Source organism: Giraffa tippelskirchi, chromosome 5 (genome assembly GCF_054371585.1).
Source record: "Giraffa tippelskirchi isolate mGirTip1 chromosome 5, T2T-mGirTip1v1.2.pri, whole genome shotgun sequence".
Classification (NCBI taxonomy): domain Eukaryota; kingdom Metazoa; phylum Chordata; class Mammalia; order Artiodactyla; family Giraffidae; genus Giraffa; species Giraffa tippelskirchi.
In genome coordinates this window covers 37,887,084-37,906,037 of record NC_137279.1, presented here as the reverse complement: position 1 = coordinate 37,906,037, position 18,954 = coordinate 37,887,084, and the positions used below count along the sequence as shown (strand labels likewise).

At 46.1% G+C, this 18,954-nt stretch overlaps 1 protein-coding gene and 1 long non-coding RNA gene across 2 annotated transcripts in view; one reads left to right on the top strand and one right to left on the bottom strand.

The window, feature by feature from the left end:
- Positions 1–14,359, bottom strand: part of VPS13D (vacuolar protein sorting 13 homolog D) — a 272,477-nt gene extending 258,118 nt beyond the window's left edge. Inside the window, exons 1-2 of the mRNA XM_081491462.1 lie at positions 14,272–14,359; positions 9,223–9,395 (exon numbers count right to left, since the gene is read on the bottom strand). Coding sequence (XP_081347588.1) covers positions 9,223–9,319 — 97 coding nt within the window. The 5' untranslated portion in view covers positions 9,320–9,395; positions 14,272–14,359. The remainder of the gene's footprint in view (positions 1–9,222; positions 9,396–14,271) is intronic.
- LOC145506545 (uncharacterized) lies at positions 13,704–18,740 on the top strand. The gene is made up of 3 exons (XR_014054021.1): positions 13,704–13,812; positions 16,529–16,687; positions 18,414–18,740. It is a non-coding gene; the product is annotated as an uncharacterized LOC145506545 (long non-coding RNA).
- The last annotated feature ends 214 nt before the right edge of the window (positions 18,741–18,954 follow it).

Sequence of the window (18,954 nt, the reverse complement as noted above, 5' to 3'; positions counted from 1 at the left end):
GTCCTTACAGGGTCTGTTGTGTATTCTCTCCTTCTTTTTTTTCTTTACAAGTCTTTAAAAATGGAAAAGCCATTCTCAGCTTGCAGAGGGATCTGGCCAGGTGGCCAGTTTACATGCCCCAAGTTTAGGCTAATATTCACCCAAGGACCATTAACATTTGAATCGCCTGGGATAAAACACAGATCCTGGTTTCCCCACCCAGATATCTCTGAAATTGAAACATAAATTTGCCTTTTTTAACAAGCTCTCCTCATCCACTGCCCGCCCTCCTAAAATGATATATTCCACACCATGTCTAAGAGCTCCTGTGAGTTCAGTAAAGTTGGTCATCAGAAGGAAATACATTCTCTCTTCTGGAAAGCCCACCTTCACAGGTTCTCCTTCTCACCCTCACTTGCAGAGTAATGAGCAAAGGCATGAACTGGACCACTGCTCAAGGTCCTTTTCAGCCCCAGCTTTTACCATCACTTAAACCCAAAAGTACTAGATGTCTTAGAAGCAGACTGAAGGGACAGTCACGGGGGTGACACTCACTGCCGAAGCTACGGAAGTGACCCTCCCCTGTGCCTAAGGCACGGTGCAGGCCACTGGGATTATAAACAAAGGCAGGCAGCATCCCCACCCTCAAAAAGCTTGGGACACAGCCATAGTTTTATGAAGTTGTTTGCGCAACAAAGTTGATTTCTGAGTCATATAAATCTGTCTGAACTATATTTTCAAGAACAGAAAGTACAGACAACAACAACTAGCAACCATTAGCTGGCAAGAGAACTCAGAAGAAAGGAAAGCAAGTCTTTTCCTCCAAAGACAAACTAATAGAAGAAACCTGATTACTTCCCCCTTTGAATGATTAAGATGTGCCTTACTGGCATCTAAAGTATTCAAAGCTAGCATCTGGGTAGATTCTGAGCAAATGGACCCAACTTATTTTTCAGATGTTTGCAGGAACACTTGTCCACACAGGGGTCCACACACCTTAAGATGAACCAAAAGGAGAAGTTAATTGTCCCAGAGAGCCCAGAAACAACCCTATATCCACATTTGGGGAGAAAATGATCATTAGGGGAAAATAATGTGAAACATTCCTTATCAGTTGAAACTGACTTAAAGGGAGGAAACCATATAGTTTCTTCTTTTAAAGAGCAACATTTGCAATTTGACTCACTTGCCCTATTTTTCAACACCCAAATCTGTCACAAAGGCAGACAGCCCCAGGTTTCCATGGCTGCTGTACCACATGGAGAACTGGACTTGCAGGAAATCCACGCAATGAACAATTAAAGAAGCTGAAGCAAAGAGAGCAAAGAAAGTGGTCTTGAAAGAAGACACAGAGGCAAAAATGAAGAGAAAAGGCAGCCTACAGAGAGTCCAAAACAAGGGAATCAGACAAAATACAGATCAAAGGCTCCCTACTTCCCCACCCACAACCAGCCCTGCCGGGAAAGGTCCCTCCAAGCAACCAGACCACAAAGCACCCAGCATAGGTGAGCATCTTACAGATGATAATGTTCGCTGATTTCCAGGCAGGAAATCTGCAGACTTACTTATGGATGGCTCTCGCATGCCGAAATTCCTCAGCTCAGATTAATAAGAAATCCAGGCACTAGTGTGTGATGCGTGTGCACTCAGCTGCATCCAACTCTTTGCAACCCCAGGGACTGTGGCCCGCCAGGCTACAGAGGACTGTTCATGAAATTTCCCAGGCAAGAATACTGGAGTGAGTTGCCATTTCCTACTCCAGGGGATCTTCCCAATTCAGGGATCGAACCCAGGTCTCCTGCATTGGCAGGCGGATTCTCTACCACTGGGCCACCTGGGAAGCCAGAACTAGGGTGAATTTAGAGTAAATACCTAATGACCACTCAATCCTCCTCCCTGGGCTCTAGGAAAGTCAACCTCATTTAAAGGGCCAACCTGAGGTTCAGAGCTTATAAAACAGAAAAGGAGGGGGAATCTAAACGTATGTCCACAGCCCAAAGTTCAAACTCCTTGACTCAGCACTGAGCTGCTACCTTCTGGCCTCAAAGCTTCTGAACATGCCCTGCAGGTGTCCACCTTCTGCCTCCACTCACAGGCCTCATTCTGCTGGAAGGTGGTCACCCAGTTCGGGCCATCTACCAAAACCCTGCAAGACCCACTCTACAGTCACCTCCAGAATAGCTTTCTCAGAGTCCTCCAGACAGGATGAATGATCCTCCTCCCACTGCATTACAGTTGGATCTCTAGTGTAACAACATAATACATACTGCTTCTATTACTGTACACTCATTTCTGCCTCCCAGACAGGTTAACAGCTCTCTAAGAACAGGGACTACAGAGGAGGGAGCTAGGATGATGATATGAATAATGATGATGATGATAGTACCCTGAGATCCTACTATGTACCAAGCACTTCATATGCATTTCTTAATTTGATCCTCACAAAAATATAACGAAGTATTACTTTCTTCACTTTTAAAATAAGAAAAGTGAGGCTTAGAGGATAAGCAGTGGCTTACAAGTAACAGAGCTGGTCAGTGGTAGTGCCAGAGTTCATACCAGGCCTGGCTGATCTCTGGTGGAAAGAGGGAGAGGGGGTGGGGATTCCCTGGCAGTCCAGTGGTTAGGTCTCCACATTCTCACTGCTGAGAGCCCAGGTCCAATCCCTGGTAAGGAAACTAAAATTCCACAAGCCTCATGTTACAGCGAAAGAAAAGGCGGGAGGTGTGTGTGTTTGTGTGTCGGGGAGGGGGGGAGGGGGCGGTGCTGGGGAAGAAGAGGCTTTTATGTAATTTGCTCACAGTCACAAACAACTGTAAAGTGGTGGAACTAGGGTTAGACCCTATGCCTGAGCTCCAAGTATTTTCTACTGTCTCCCCTTTTTGTGTCATTCCATAACACAGAGTCTTACCCAAAGCAGGTCCTCAGTGTTTGTTGAATGACTGAACAAATGAAATATTATACAAGTGCTGTCTCTGTCCTTCAACTTCTCCTATGCTATTTTGCATTTTTATTGCTTTGAGCATGCATGTGTGCACAGTCTATCCTTGAAGTCCAATGCACCAGCCAGTCATAATACTGATGCTCAAATGGTGATGATAACTAACACTGACTGAGGGCCCACTGAATGCCAAGAGTAGTTCTAGCTCTTTGACCCACATTAATGGGTTCAGTCCTTAGGACTGCATGAGACAGGGAATATTCTCTCCAATTTGCAGAAAGGGAGACTGAAGCATTAAGAATTTGAGTAATTTAGTGCTAGGGATGTAAGGTATAACATGATAAGTAGAGTTAACATATATGTTGTATATCAAAATTGAATCCTAGGAGCTCTCATCACAAGAAAAAAGGTTTATTTCTTTAATTTTGTATCTAAATGAGATGATGCATGTTCACTAAACTTACTGATGATCATTTCATGATGTATGTAAGTCAAATCATTATACTGTACACCTTAACCTTATACAGGACTTGGTATCAATTATATCTCAGTAAAATTGGATGAAGAAAAAAAGATTTTGAGTAATTTGCCCAAGTTATTGGTCTAAGTGAAGGAACTGGGATTCGAACCCAGTCTGACTACAAAACTCATACCCTTGCTTTGCATCTCCCAAAGTATCTGTAAATATCTCTCAGTTCAGCTCAGTTCAGTTGCTCAGTTGTGTCCGACTCTTTGCGACCCCATGGACTGCAGCACGCCAGGCCTCCCTGTCCATCACCAACTCCCGGAGTTTACTCAAACTCACGTCCACTGAGTTGGTGATGCCATCCAACCATCTCATCCTCTGTCATCCCCTTCTCCTCCCACCTTCAATCTTTCCCAGCATCAGGGTCTTTTCAAATGAGTCAGCTCTTCGCATCACGTGGCCAGAATTTCAGCTTCAAAATCAGTTCTGCCAATGAATATTCAGGACTGATTTCCTTTAGGATGAACTGGTTGGATCTCCTTGCAGTCCAAGGGACTCTCAAGGGTCTTCTCCAACACCACAGTTCAAAAGCATCAATTCTTCAGCACTCTGTTTTCTTTATAGTCCAACTCTCACATCCATAAATGACTACTGGAAAAACCATAGCTGTAACTAGATGGACCTTTGTTGGCAAAGTAATGTCTCAGCTATATGGTGTCTGGGTTGGTCATAACTTTTCTTCCAAGGAGTAAGCGTCTTTTAATTTCATGGCTGCAGTCACCATCTGCAGTGATTTTGGAGCCCCCAAAAAATAAAGTCTACCACTGTTTCCCCATCTATTTGCCATGAAGTGATGGGACCAGATGCCATGATCTTAGTTTTCTGAATGTTGAGCTTTAAGCCAACTTTTTCACTCTCCTCTTTCGCTTTCATCAAGAGGCTCTTTAGTTCTTCTTTGCTTTCTGCCATAAGGGTGGTGTCATCTGCACATCTGAGGTTATTGACATTTCTCCCGGCAAACTTGATTTCAGCTTGTGCTTCATCCAGGCCAGTGTTTCGCATGATGTACTCTACATATGAGTTAAATAAGCAGGGTGACAGTATACAGCCTTGACGTACTCCTTTTCCTATTTGGAACCAGTGTGTTGTTCCATGTTCAGTTCTAACTGTTGTTTCCTGACCTGGATACAGATTTCTCAAGAGCCAGGTCAGGTGGTCTGGTATTCCCATCTCCTTCAGAATTTTCCACAGTTTGTTGTGATCCATGCAGTCAAAGGCTTTGGCATAGTCAATAAAGCAGAAATAGATGTTTTTCTGGAACTCTCTTGCTTTTTCGATAATCCAATGGACGTTGGCAATTTGATCTCTGGTTCCTCTACCTTTTCTAAAACCAGCTTGAACATATGGAAGTTCATGGTTCACATACTGTTGAAGGCTGGCTTGGAGAATTTTGAGCATTACTTTACTAGTTTGTGAGATGAGTGCAATTGTGCGGTAGTTTGAGCATTCTTTGGCATTGCCTTTCTTTGGGATTAGAATGAAAACTGACCTTTTCCAGTCCTGTGGCCACTGCTGAGTTTTCCAGATTTGCTGGCATATTGAGTGCAGCACTTTCACAGCATCGTCTTTTAGGATTTGAAATAGCTCAACTGGAATTCCATCACCTCCACTAGCTTTGTTCGTAGTGATGCTTCCTAAGGCCCACTTGACGTCACATTAGAGGATGTCTGGCTCCAGGTGAGTGATCACACCATCATGATTATCTGGGTAGTGAAGATCTTTTTTGTATAGTTCTTGTGTGTATTCTTGCCACCTCTTCTTAATATCTTCTGCCTCTGTTAGGTCCATACCATTTCTGTCCTTTATTGTGTCCATCTTTGCATGAAATGTTCCCTTGGTATCTCAAATTTTCTTGAAGAGATCTCTAGTCTTTCCCATTCTATTGTTTTCCTCTATTTCTTTGCACTGTTCACTGAGGAAGGCTTTCTTATCTCTCCTTGCTATTTTTTGGAACTCTGCATTCAAATGGGTATATCTTTCCTTCTCTCCTTTGCTTTTCACTTCTCTTCTTTTCACAGCTATTTGTAAGACCTCCTCAGAGAGCCATTTTGCCTTTTTGCATTTCTTTTTCTTGAGGATGGTCTTGATCCCTGTCTCCTATACAACGTCAAGAACCTCCATCCATAGTTCATCAGGCACTCTATCAGATCTAATCCCTTGAATCTATTTGTCACTTCCACTGTATAATCATAAGGGATTTGATTTAGATCATACCTGAATGGTCTAGTGGTTTTCCCTACTGTCTTCAATTTAAGTCTGAATTTGGCAATAAGGAGTTCACGATCTGAGCCACAGTCAGCTCCTGGTCTTGTTTTTGCTGACTGTATACAGCTTCTCCATCTTTGGCTGCAAAGAATATAATCAATCTGATTTCAGTATTGATCATCTGGTGACGTCCATGCATAGAGTTTTCTAGTGTTGTTGGAAGTGAGTGTTTGCTATGACCAGTGCATTCTCTTGGCAAAACTCTATTAGCCTTTGCCCTGCTTCATTCTGCACTCCAATGCCAAATTTGCCTGTTCCTCCAGGTATTTCTTGACTTCCTACTTTGGCATTCCAGTCCCCTATAATGAAAAGGACATCTTTTTTGGGTGTTAGTTCTAGAAGGTCTTGTAGGTCTTCATAGAACCATTCAACATCAGCTTCTTCAGCGTTACTGGTCGGGTAAATATCTCTAGACCAACTGAAATAACACTCTCATTCTTCTCTCATATCCTCTGCCCCCAAACCCTCCTTAATCATGTCATCAAGATCAACAAAAAGTTTTCAACTCTTTTACAAAGCCATTCTCTCAGTGCACTGCGAGGCTCTAAAACTTTTCTGGCCAAGCACTATGGCATGCTCTGGATCCATAAACATAGAGTAACTACATCAGTTATGAAAGAAAAAACATGTTTCTATTCTGCAGATAAACATTCCTCAAACTCCGCAGGCTTGTTAAAAGCCATAAAGAAAACTTTTTAAGAAGAGACAGGGTAGAAAGCTTCAGAGATACCCACAGTTGTCCTTACAAGATATATTCTGTCTGACACTGCTGAGATTAGAGGGACTTCCCTGGTGGTCTGTGGCTGAGACTTCGAGTTTCCAATGTAGGGGGCCCGCACTCAATCCTTGGTCTGGGAACTAGATCCCATATACCGCAACTAAAGATTTTGCCTGGCGCAATGACGATAGAACATCCTGCATGACACACCTAAGACCCAGCACAGCCAAATAAGTAAATAAAAAAATTTCTTTAAAAAAGCAACTTTAGCTAGGAGGGTCAAAGAAGTATCTCTGAGGAGGTGGCATTGGAACAGACTGGAACAGAGTGAGGGCATAGTCATGCAGGCATCTGGAAGAAAGGTGATCCAGGTGTTTTGCATGTTCAGGACCAACCAGGAGGACAGAGGGTCAAGTGTTAGGATTGACGGTCAGAGAGGAAGGAGGGCAGACCTGGTTGTTAACATTGGTCAATTCTGGGTAGTGAGTGTGTCTTATGTTCTGGATTTTTTTTTAATTAAAAAAAAAAAAAAAAACTGAAACCAAGACAGACGGATGTAAAATGCAGCAGCTTGGTTGGTGAAAGGATAAATGGGAGACCTACCCATTGTGGAAGGCCTTGTGTGGGATCAAGGTGGTCATTCCTGCAGTACAGGTATGTCCCCTCTGTATAGTAGAAGGCAGGGGGTTAAAATCCAGCCCAGCTCCGCTCCATCCCATCCCCCACATCTCATGGAAGTCAGAGTCCTTGAATCAGAGTCAGATCAGAGTCAGAATCAGGACGGAGGGGCGCTAAGACCTAGTCCAGAGATCACAGAGAACAGGTGATCCGCGAGGCTGCCCCCTCCCCACCCAGTGCACACCCGGCTACTTGGTCAAGCATCCTTTCATGCAGAGCCCACATGCAGGCCGAATCCTTTCCAGGGACTTGCCTGGTGGTCCAGGGGCTAAGACTCCATGCTCCCAATGCAGGGGGCCAGGTTCAATCCCTAGTCAGGGAACTAGATCCCACATGCCACAACTAAGAGCTCATATGCTGCAACTAATACCTGGCACAGCCAAAATAAATAAGCAATAATAACTTCAAAAAATAAATAAATAAAATTGCTCAGGTTCGAAGTCTATTATCAATGGAGACGCCATGACTATCAGATACCAATTTCTATTTATTAATTTCTTTAGCAAACAAACTTCTTACCACATCCCTCTTGAGAATGCCAGCTCTGTTGTCATCAATGTTGTGGTTTGCAGAGTTCCTTCTAGGCCCACTAACCTGCCCTGTTCACCCCGTTAGCTTCACAGTGTGTCTGCGAACTTCAATACATGACCAAAGACATAAACTCAACACTGCTGCTGCTGCTAAGTCACTTCAGTCGTGTCCAACTCTGTGTGACCTCATAGACGGCATTCCACCAGGCTCCCCCGTCCCTGGGATTCTCCAGGCAAGAACACTGGAGTGGGTTGTCATTTCCTTCTCCAATGCATGAAAGTGAAAAGGGAAAGTGAAGTTGCTCAGTCGTGTCTGACTCTCAGCAACCCCATGGACTGCAGCCTACCAGGCTCCTCTGTCCATGGGATTTTCCAGGCAAGAGTACCGGAGTGGGTTGCCATTGCCTTCTTCAAACTCAACACTACTATTGTACTTTAAACACAGCCCTTTCCCGGGCAACCGGTCACTTTCACTTTCCATCAAGAAGCTTCCATCCAGGAAAGTGCAGAGGAAAAAACAGAAGAACAGGAAAGAAGCCACTGCTGTTTCCAATGAAAGGAAGGGAGCAGGGGGATGCAACCCTGCGAGCTCCCTGTGGCCTATCGCTGTCGTGATCCTTTCCCTGGCTTGGGTGGGTCAGGAAACCCAGAGGACGCCGCTTCTGGGAACTGTAAATCACTGCACCTGTGTTCAGGCTATCCACACATCTGCTTCATGGCCAGCCCCCCAACCTGCCCCAGTACACTTGCCAAAACTCACACTCCCAGGAAGCCCAGGAGGTTTCCACTATGTTTGAGGCCCCCTTTCCTCTTTCTATGATTCTACATGTTTGCAAACTGACTTGATCTTCTTTCTTTTCCTAGATGTGTTAAAGGGTTCCGTTTTGAGTTGAGCAAAGAGAACTTAAAGCAAGGAAGGAGAAGAAAGCACTTTTCCAATCCCCTCATCAAACCACTGGGTTGTATTTAGGAAGTATAGCCTTGTCAAGGCAAAAATGTCTCAAGCTTTAGGTATTTTACTACTCAGCAAGACAAGATCCCATAAATTCTGTCGGAAGACCCTACAGTAACATGCGGGTATCTATTACACACCAGCAGGAAAGAAGCTTCAAAGGCCACTCCACTTGATCCTTACAGCAACCCATAGAGGTATACTGCCCTCTATTTCTAAAGAAACTGAGGCTCGGAATTGCAATGACTTGTTCATATAGCTAACAAGTAACAGCAGGATTTGAAGTTGAAGCTAATGCCACTGTCACTACATCCTGGCTGCTTCCATAAAGCCTTATAAAACTAAAAACATTAACTGGGGCAAAGCATAGTCACCAGTAGTATTGTCTTTTTAAAATTTTTATTATTATTATTTAATACTTCTCTAAACTCTATGACAATACAGCTACCTAAGTTACCCTGTAATAATAATCGGTGTCCTATGGGGGAACATTATTTTCTTTTGTACATACATATTTGGAACAAAGCCATCTGGCCATTAAGGTTTATTATTCTCAATACAATAAAAAGAATATAAAAAATAGATATCCAATCTGCAAAGCACAGTTCACCAAAAAGAGACACACATACTCACCTTTCAAAAGCGCGACGGAGAGCTGGTCAGTGTTCAGGTTATTGACATATTTCCCCAGGTAGGTATTGAGAACCCAGGCTACAAGACCTTCCAACATGACTATAACCTCAAGACAAGGTGTTTAAAACTCATGGATTATCCTTTATTTTTCTCTCTCATCGTCACAGAAGAATCTATGGAAGAAGAAAAAAAATAAAGAAAATGAACAGAAAAACCAGACAATTTTTCCAAGATGATACCCTACTCTATCTGTCCTGAAAGTAGATGGATACAAAGCACAGATTTAAGAAAAGATGGGGTGAATGTTCACAGCACCACCATTTACAATAGCCAAGAGTTGAAAGCAACCTAAGTGCTGTCAACAGATGACTGGATAAAGAAGGTGTGGTTTACATATACAATGGAATACTACTCAGCCATAAAGAAAAGAAGGAAAGGGACTTCTCCTGTGGTTTAGAGGTTAAGCAATGCAGGGGATGCAGGTTCAATTCCTGGTCAGGGAACTAAGACACCACATTCCTCGGAGCAACTAAGCCCACATGCTACAACTGCTGAAGCCCACGTACTCTGGAGTCCCTAAGCCACAACTACGGAGCCCATACACCACAACTAGAAAGTCCACATGTCTCAATAAGAGATTCCGAAAACACAACGAAGACGCCACATGCCATAAAACATGATGAAGCCAAATGAATAAATATTTTTTAAAAAGAAGGAAAATATTGCTATTTGCAGCAACATGTATGGACATAGAGAATATCACATTAAGTGAAGTCAGACAGAGAAAGACAAATACTACATGATATTATCTATATGTGAAATCTAAAAAAATAATACAAATGAATCTATATATACAACAGAAACAGGCTCACAGACATAGAAAATAAACTTACAGTTACTAAAGGGGGAAGAAGGGAGGGATAAATTAGGAGTATGGGATTAGCAGACACACACTACTATACATAAAATAGATAAGCAACAATGATCTACTGTGTAACATAGGGAACAATATTCAATATTATATAATAACCTATAATGGAAAATAAACCTGAAATATATATATTTAGAATTGAATCACTTTGCTGCACACCTGAAACTAACTTCAATCTTAAAAAAAAAAAAGAAAGAATGATGGATGGGAAGCACTGTTAAGATGCCACCACTAGTAAATGGAGGGCCAAACCAATACATTACATACTGATGCAGCTGCAAAGAATGGTCACTTAAAAATTAACCAAAAATTACCTACAATTCAAAGCTGTGCATCTTTTGGATGTAACTGATCATTAAACTGATTGCTTTTGGTGACTGACCTGGGGACTAGGCTGTCCTGATCAGAGGTTCTATCCAGATGTGACCTGGCAACATCTAGAGATATTTCTGAATATTATGACTGGGAGCTGGGGCGGGGGGCGGCGGGGAGGCTGGAATTTTGCCACTGGTACTTTGTGAGAGGAGACAGGCCATGGAAGCTGCTGAACTCCCTACAATGCACAAGAGAGCCCTTCACAGCAGAGAATTATCCAGCCCAATATGCCAACAGTACCAAGGATGAGAAACCCTGTCCTAGATTAAAGCAAAAATGGCCCAAGAGGGACTTCCCTGGCGGCACACTGGATGGGAGTCCGCCTGCCAATGCAGAAGACACCGGTTCAAACCCTGGTCCAGGAAGATCCCACATGCCTCAGGGGAACTAAGCCCGTGTGCTACAACTACTGAACTGTGCACTACAGCTACTGAACCGCCGTGCCCTAGAACCTGTGCTCCTCAACAACTGAAGCCACCGCAAGGAAGAGCCCTCACACTGCAACGGAGAGTAGCCCCCAGCTCACCGCAACTAGAGAAAGCCCGAGAAAAGCAACAAAGACTGAGTGTGTTAAGCTGCTTCAGTCCTGTCCAACTCTTTGCGACCCCACGGACTGTAGCCTGCCAGGCTCCTCAGTCCTTGCAATTCTCCAGGCAAGAATACCGGACTGGATTGTCATTTCCTCCTCCAGGGGATCTTCCTCACCCAGGGATCGAAGCCAAGTCTCTTATGTCTCCTGCATTGGCAGGTGGGTTCTTTACCACTAGTGTCACCTGAGAAGTCCAACGAAGACCCGACACAGTCAAAAAAAAAAAAGGCCTAAGAGATTGTATCAATGAACTTCATATTATGCAATGATCCTCTTAAATCTTCCTGAAATCAATTTTGCAAATTTGTTTATCAGGATCATTTGTAAAATGATATAAATGGGAAGGGTGACAGCAGTGGTTTATCACTGTTCTTAAATGTCCAGCTGCTGCTGCTGCTGCTGCTAAGTCGCTTCAGTCGTGTCCAACTCTGTGCGACCCCATAGACAGCAGCCCACCAGGCTCTGCCATCCCCGGGATTTTCCAGGCAAGAACACTGGAGTGGGTTGCCATTTCCTTCTCCGATGTATGAATGTGAAAAGGGAAAGTGAAGTCGCTCAGTCGTTTCCGACTCTTAGCGACCCCATGGTCTGCAGCCTACCAGGCTCCTCTGTCCATGGGATTTTCCAGGCAAGAGTACTGGAGTGGGTTGCCATTGCCTTCTCTGCTTAAATGTCCTAGAACTGCATTACTGGTACTTGGACACCAACTGATGCTGATACAATACCTTAGTCAGTAATTACTACCACCAGAAATCTTCTGGTTCCAGCTACAGTATTCACATCCAGTACTGATTTATTACTGTCCACCATAACTGGTGTCCGTTAGCATTACAAAAAATAAATTATTTTTAGTATTCCATAAAATTAACATAGGGAACTTGAGACACAAAAGTTTAAACGGGTATCAAGATTTCTCAGCTAGTAGATCCCAGTTAGAGTTAGTTGTGGGCTCCACATCTGCTCTGAGCCAAGCATGTGGGACACTGGCCCACCAAGCCTGATGCTCCAGGTTTGCTGTGGCAGGCATCCCACTTGGAAATGGCCCTTTTCGGATCCTTTCCAAGCACTTTGCCCCACCTCCAGTGATTCATCTTAGTGCCAGAGGACACTCTTAGGCCAACTGAGGGCCTCCACCCACCAAAAACCCCCAAACACAAAGCTCTTTAAGAGTTAACCTGCAGGAAAAATTGTTTTCTATTCGTCAACAGTGTTCTGCATTTCCAGATTAAATTAACTCTTATTTGTCAACAATGACAGTAAAAACATAAGAAAATAAGTGCTTTGTTGTTGTTTAGTTGCTAAGTCATGTCTGACTCTTTTGTGACCCCATGGACTGCAGCCCGGCCAGGTCCTTCTGTCCATGAGATTTCCCAGGCAAGAATACTGGAGTGGGCTGCCATTTCCTGCTTCAGGGGATCTTCCTGACACAGGGATCAAAGCCGAGTCTCTTCAGTCGCATGCACTGGCAGGCAGATTCTTTACTACTGAGCCACCTGGGAACACTAATTCCTTTCCAAAGACCTTTTGTAAAGCACATTTTATGTAAAATTATGAATCTGCTAAAAATTATCCGGTACATTTATTTAAAGAAGAGATTACAAGAACAAGTTTCTTAAAATAAGAATAAAGGAAACACTTCTTTATTATAACTTTAAACGAGTAAATCTTTGAAAACAAAACATGAATCTGACTAATTTAGTCTTAGTATGCAAACTCCAAACACACTTAACAAAGAGCCAAAGTCAGAGTACTCTTTATTTTTGAAGTAACTGCCATTGATTCCGGCCCTAAATGCCAACAAACTCTGAAGTGCCAACTACAAGTGCTCTCTGAGTAGGAATAAAGGGAAACAACTATCAGTTTGTACACAAGATCTGGCCCTGTTCTACTTCCCCTGAAGGTGGAGGAAGGCAAAGCCCAGATTAAAAGATGGGGTGAGAGGCACTATAAAATGCCCTGGACAATAGGTTAAGGCCCAAGCCAGACGGCATCCATTAACTCTGCTAAGCATCTAAACCAGGCTTGAGACCACTTCAAGGATTCCCTTAAGGAATCCGGTGTCAGGAAGGGCCCCCAGGCTGGCCAGAATCCCAAAGTGCTTACACTCCTATCCATCAGGACTTCTCGACAGCTGCCTGGCACTAACCCCCACCTGGCCTCCCCTAATTGGTGGGACAGGTGACACTGGAGATCAGTGCTCAGCCCACGGGCGGGCAGATAGCTGGCCATGACCTTGAGCCAGGCCCCTCCCTCGAGGGGAGGCTGGAGTCCTAAGTAGGAAGGGCTGGCGACAGGAGCGGAGGCGGCGGGGCGGAGGGTTGCCGGCACAGGGAGTTCGGTGATCAGAGGCCGGAGAGGGGCGGGGGCCAGGCCCGGGGCCCCGCAGGAAGGAAACAGCCCAGGAGGCGAGGCTCTCCACCCCGCCCCAGCCCGTGCGCCTCCCCTCTGCTCAGAACCCTACGCCCACCTCCGGGGGACGGAGACCCCACCAACCAGATAGAGGCAAGAGGGAACAGCTCCAGGTGTCCCCAAGCCCCGCGAAGGAGGGGCTCAGCCAGGGCATGACCCCGGAGGGCGAGAGGCAAAGACAGGTTTGAGGCCTGATGTCCCCAGCCCAGACCGTGACCCCAAAGGCTGAAGAAGGGGGTGGTTAAGACCCTCTAGAACCCTGACTGGAGACCCGTCTTGGGAACAGGTAGGGAGGCTCATACTCTGGGCTCTCGTGTGGAGACCAAGGCTCCGGCGGGGAGACGCGGGTTGACACCCCCTTGATCCCCGGGCACCAGGCTGCCCCGACCGTGGAGAGGATGCAGGGTCTGGCCGGGGCTCGCACTCCCTAGGACACGAACGCCGGAGTCCCGGGAGGCTCAGGACGTCCGAGCGTGTGGCTAGGGTGCCCGCAGAGGCTCGGACGCTGGGGTCCTGGTGAGGGCGGGGCGCTCGGGGATGTCGGGGCTCGGACGCCCCAGGACTTCACCGAGGATCTCGGAGGGCCCGACGGTGCGGTCCCCGGGCTCCCCGCGCCGCGCTCCCCGCGGGCGGGCCCGGGCCTCTTGCTCTGAAGCAGATCCCAAGCAGCCGACCGCGGGCCCACGCCCGCCCTGAGTCCCCCGGCCCTGCCTGCCGCCCGGCGCCGCCCCGCCTCGGCCCGTACCTGTCGGTGTCCGGACCGCCCGCCCCAGCCCGGCACTGCGCGGCGCTTCCTCTCCGCGGCTCCTCAATGGCGCTGGCCGGCTGCGCTCAGGCCCGCCCCGACCCGACCAATCGAGCTAGCGACTCGCCGGCGCCTGGCCAGCCGAGCGCCGAGTCATCGAGGAGGCGCCGCCGGCCGCCCCCTCCAGAGTTCGCAGGTGCTGGAGCAGAATGGAGAGAAAGGCCCCGAACAGCCTCATTTTATAGCATGTGGGTAAACCGAGTCCAAGGGAAGGCTACAGGTTGAGATAATATTTAGACAGACTGGCCTGAAGTCTTTTCGGCACTTAGCAGTCCAGGGGTCTGTTAAAACATAATTCAGACTTTGCCACTTGCCTGCTTAAAACTGCTTCCCCACTACATTTAAATTAAAACCCATTCCTCAGAGAGTCGAAACCAAGATCCTATTGAATTTGTTCGACTCCGATTTATGCTACTCTTTCCTGGGCCCACTCTGCCCCAGCATCCTCCAGTTCCTACCTTAGGACCTTTGATTTCGCATCTCTCTCCTTAGGATGCTTTTACAGAAACCATTGCCGTCCAATGGAAGTATAATGCAGTTGTTGTTGTTCAGTCGTGAAGTCGTGTCCAACTCTTTGTGACCCCATGGACTGCAGAACGCGCGGCACCTCTGTCCTCCACTATCTCCCAGAGTTTGCTCAAACTCACGTCCTTTGAGTCAGTGATGCCATCCAACCATCTCATCCTCTGCCACCCCTCTTCTCCTTTGGCCTTCACTCTTTCCGGGTATCGGGGTCTTTGCTAATGAGTCAGCTCTTTGCATCAGGTAGCCAAAGTATTGGAGCTTCACCATCAGTCCTTCCAGTGAGTAGTCAAGGTTGATTTCCTTTAGGATTGACTGGTTTGATCTCCTTGCAGTCCAAGGGACTCTCAAGAGTCTTCTCTACCACCATGCTATAAAATGATTCGAAAGCATCAATTCTTCGGCGCTAAGCTGCATACTAAGTTTACTTAGTTGGTACATTGTTTTAAAGGGAAAACTAAAAGGTAAAATTAATAATATATTTTATTTAATCCAACATGTTCTAAATATTATCTCAACCTGTTCAGTTCAGTTCAGTCACTTAGTTGTGTCCAATTCTTTGTGACCGCATGGACTGCAACACTCCAGGCCTCCCTGTCCATCACCAGTTCCCGGAGTTTACTCAGACACATGTCCATTGAGTTGGTGATGCCATCCAACCACCTCATCCTCTATGTTTCCTTCTCCTCCCACCTTCAATCTTTCCCAGCATCAGGGTCTTTTCAAAATGAATCAGTTCTTCACATCAGGTGGCCAAAGTACTGGAGTTTCAGCCTCAACATCAGTCCTTCCAATGAAAATTCATGACTGACCAACCTGTAACTAACAGGAAAAGTATTATTAATAAGATGTTTTGGGGACTTCCCTGGTGGTCCAATGGCTAAGGCTGCACTCCCAGTGCAGGGGCCCTGGGTTCAATCTCTTGTCAGGGAACTAGATCTCACATGCCACAACTAAAAATCTGACATGCTGCAACTAAGACCTGGTAAAACAAAATAAATAAATAATTAAAAAAAAAAAAAGAACCACTGTCAAAAAAAAAAGACATTAGTTTTTTAAATCTGATGTGTATTTTACACTATGGCACATCACAATATAAATGCTGCATTTCAAGTGCTCAATAGATGTATATGGCTACAGGGCAACTCTGAATAATCATATAGCCCACTCTGCTTCAAACATTCCATCTCAGAGGATTTCCCTGCTGCCCTATCTTAAGTTCCCCTCATCCATTATCCTGTTATATTATCTTCACAAAATTTAATGCTGCCTGAAATGAGATTATTTTATTTACTTGTTTATACTTAAAGAAAATCAGTCCTGAATATCATTGGACTGACTGATGCTGAAGCTGAAACTTCAATACTCTGGCCACCTGATGCGAAGAATTGACCCATTGGAAAAGACCCTGATACTGGGAAAGATTGAAGGCGGGAGGAAAAGGGGGCAACAGAGGATGAAATGGTTGGATGGCATCACCGACTCGATGAACATGAGTTTGAGCAAGCTCTGGAAGTTGGTGATGGACAGGGAAGCCTGGTATGCTGCAGTCCATGGGTCATAAAGAGTTGGACACGACTGAGCCACTGAATTGACGGACCTACATCTTTTCTTCCCTCACCCTAAATGTTCCTTGACAGCAGAAATTGTGTCTTTTTCACAAATGTTTCTTCAGTACCTAGACTTGGCCTAACACAGGAATGACTCAATGAAGGTGCTGTGAATGAATGAACAAATGAACAACTCATCTTGGATTATCACCAGAAGAACAGGAAGAATACCTCAGGCTCATAAAAAGTCAGAAGACGCAGGACGCAGGCTGGCAAGTTTGCGGGTATCTGTTCACCATAATAATTATCAACCTTCAGGACGCTAAGCTAATGAAGGTGCTTGTGGGCTGACTCACTCTTAAGGAAAGCCTGAGTTCCAGTGAGGTGGGGTCAACCCATCAGAATCTCAACACTGGGTGTCCTCAGAGGCTGAGGTTTGGGTGTAAAACCCCAGACTCCACAGAAGGCAGAAGGGAAGGCACCCCTCAGAACTTATCTCAGGATCCAGATATTCCAGCCCAGAGACACCTGGCTATACCTGAAGAGTTTGTGCCAGAACACCATTCCTTCAACCAGTGTCACTGAAAGTCATCCATCTCACCACACATTTACCACACAGCCATCTCATTCCTGGGTGTTGACATAAGAGAAAATCAAAGCACATGTGGGGACTTCCCGGGTGGCCCAGTGGTTAATAATCTGCCTGCCAATGCAGAGGACATGAGGTTCGATCCCTGGTCAGGGAAGATTCCACTTACCTTGGTCAACTAAGCCCACGCGCCACAACTACTGAAGCCCAGCAGCCCTAGAACCTGTGCTCTGCAACAAGAAAAGCCACCACATTGAGAAGCCCTTGCACGGCAACGAAGAGTAGCCCCCCACTCACCACAACTAGAAAAAGCCTGAGTGCAGTAACAGACCCAGCACAATCAAATAAATAGATAAATATCCCTGCCCTCCTGGAGATTACATACCAGCAGGTGAAGAGACACAGACAAAAAGCAAAGTCAGTATAAAGCATGCAGGGAGTGGGATGGTAATACGCACTACAGAAATAATGCAGGGAAGCAAGGTGGGATCGAGGGGTGTACAATTTTAGCTGGAGGTCTTAGTGGGAAGACCTGGTCCCAGGGATACAAATTCAGGGAGTCTAGAGAGGAACCCAGCTCCCCAGGTGATGGGTTTGGAAACGTAGAGCTGGTTCAAAGCCCTCATTATACAGAAGGGGAAACTGAGGATTAGGAAGAGGAAGGAACTTACTCAAGGTCACACAGAGAGACCACAGGACAATGCAGGACTCTGCTGCTGGCCTGAAACCTTCTGCAGGATGACTGCAGCTCACCCTCCACCCGCCCGCTGCTTGTTATGGGGGAACCAGGGAACAGAGAGGTCGGTCAAAGGTTGGCCTGGCAGAGGGGAAAAGGTTGTGTTGGCCACAGGGAAGGGCCTCCCATGGTCCCCCACCCGTGCTGTGGCCCCCAAAGCTGCAAGTTTCAGACACGTGACAGGTGAAGGACTGCAGGAGATGGGAGATGTCCCCTAATCACCATCCAGGCTAGACCCTGGGGTGCATATTAGCCCAAGGGGGCAGGTTTTCTGGGGTAGGCAGATTTGAGAGGCCCTGCGCAGTACATCCCAATAAAGGCCTCTCCCCACCTGGGCTCCAGATCATCTAGACCAGATTGGGTGCAGACAGGGAGGGTGGGACAGTTTTGGGACCCCAGGGACAAGACATGAGGCCAGGAGGGTGGCTTCAGGAGCCAGGGGAAGATGTTGAGGTTTGTTTCCTGAATGATGACAAGGGTCTGAATGTGGCCTGGCCTGAGAGTTGGGAAACTGAGCTTCAGTTATTTTATTTCTATAATTGCCCTGGGAGATAGGCAAGGTACCCATTATCTGTGCCATGCAGAGGAGGCGCTGGGCAGGCTGGGCTTGATACTCATCTGAGGAGTTGAGTTGGGTGGACAGTTTGTTTAATAACCAGCTCTTTAGAATTTCCTCTCTCTCCAGGGACTTCTCTGCCCTGCCTGGAGCTCCATATTCAGAAACCAGAAACCAGAGTAGCGTCTGGAAAGCCTGGAGGCTGCTTGGGGCAAACCTAAAGGTTAAAAGTCTATATGTAAAATAGATAGCCAGTGGGAGTTCACTGTATGATGCAGAGAACACAAAGCCAGTGCTCTGTGACAACCTAGAGGGGTGGGGTAGGGAGGGAGGTGGGAGGGGGGTTCAAGAGGGAGGGGACATATGTATACCAATGGCTGATTTATGTTGATGTATAACAACAACCATCACAATATTGTAATTATCCTCTGATTAAAAATAAATTTAAAAAAAAAAGAGTCCTGGGATTGTACCCTAGCTTCACCTATAACCTGCTGTGTGAACTTGGAGCAGCCTCTGTCCCTCCCTTCACCAAAGCCTCAGCTCAAATACCAGCTCCTCAGAGAAGCCTTCCTGAACTCCCCTTGCAAATTAGCAGTACCCCCACTTCTGTCTGTTTCCCATGTTGTTTTATTTTTTTCCTTGAATTCACCAGTGGCATAGCACTCAC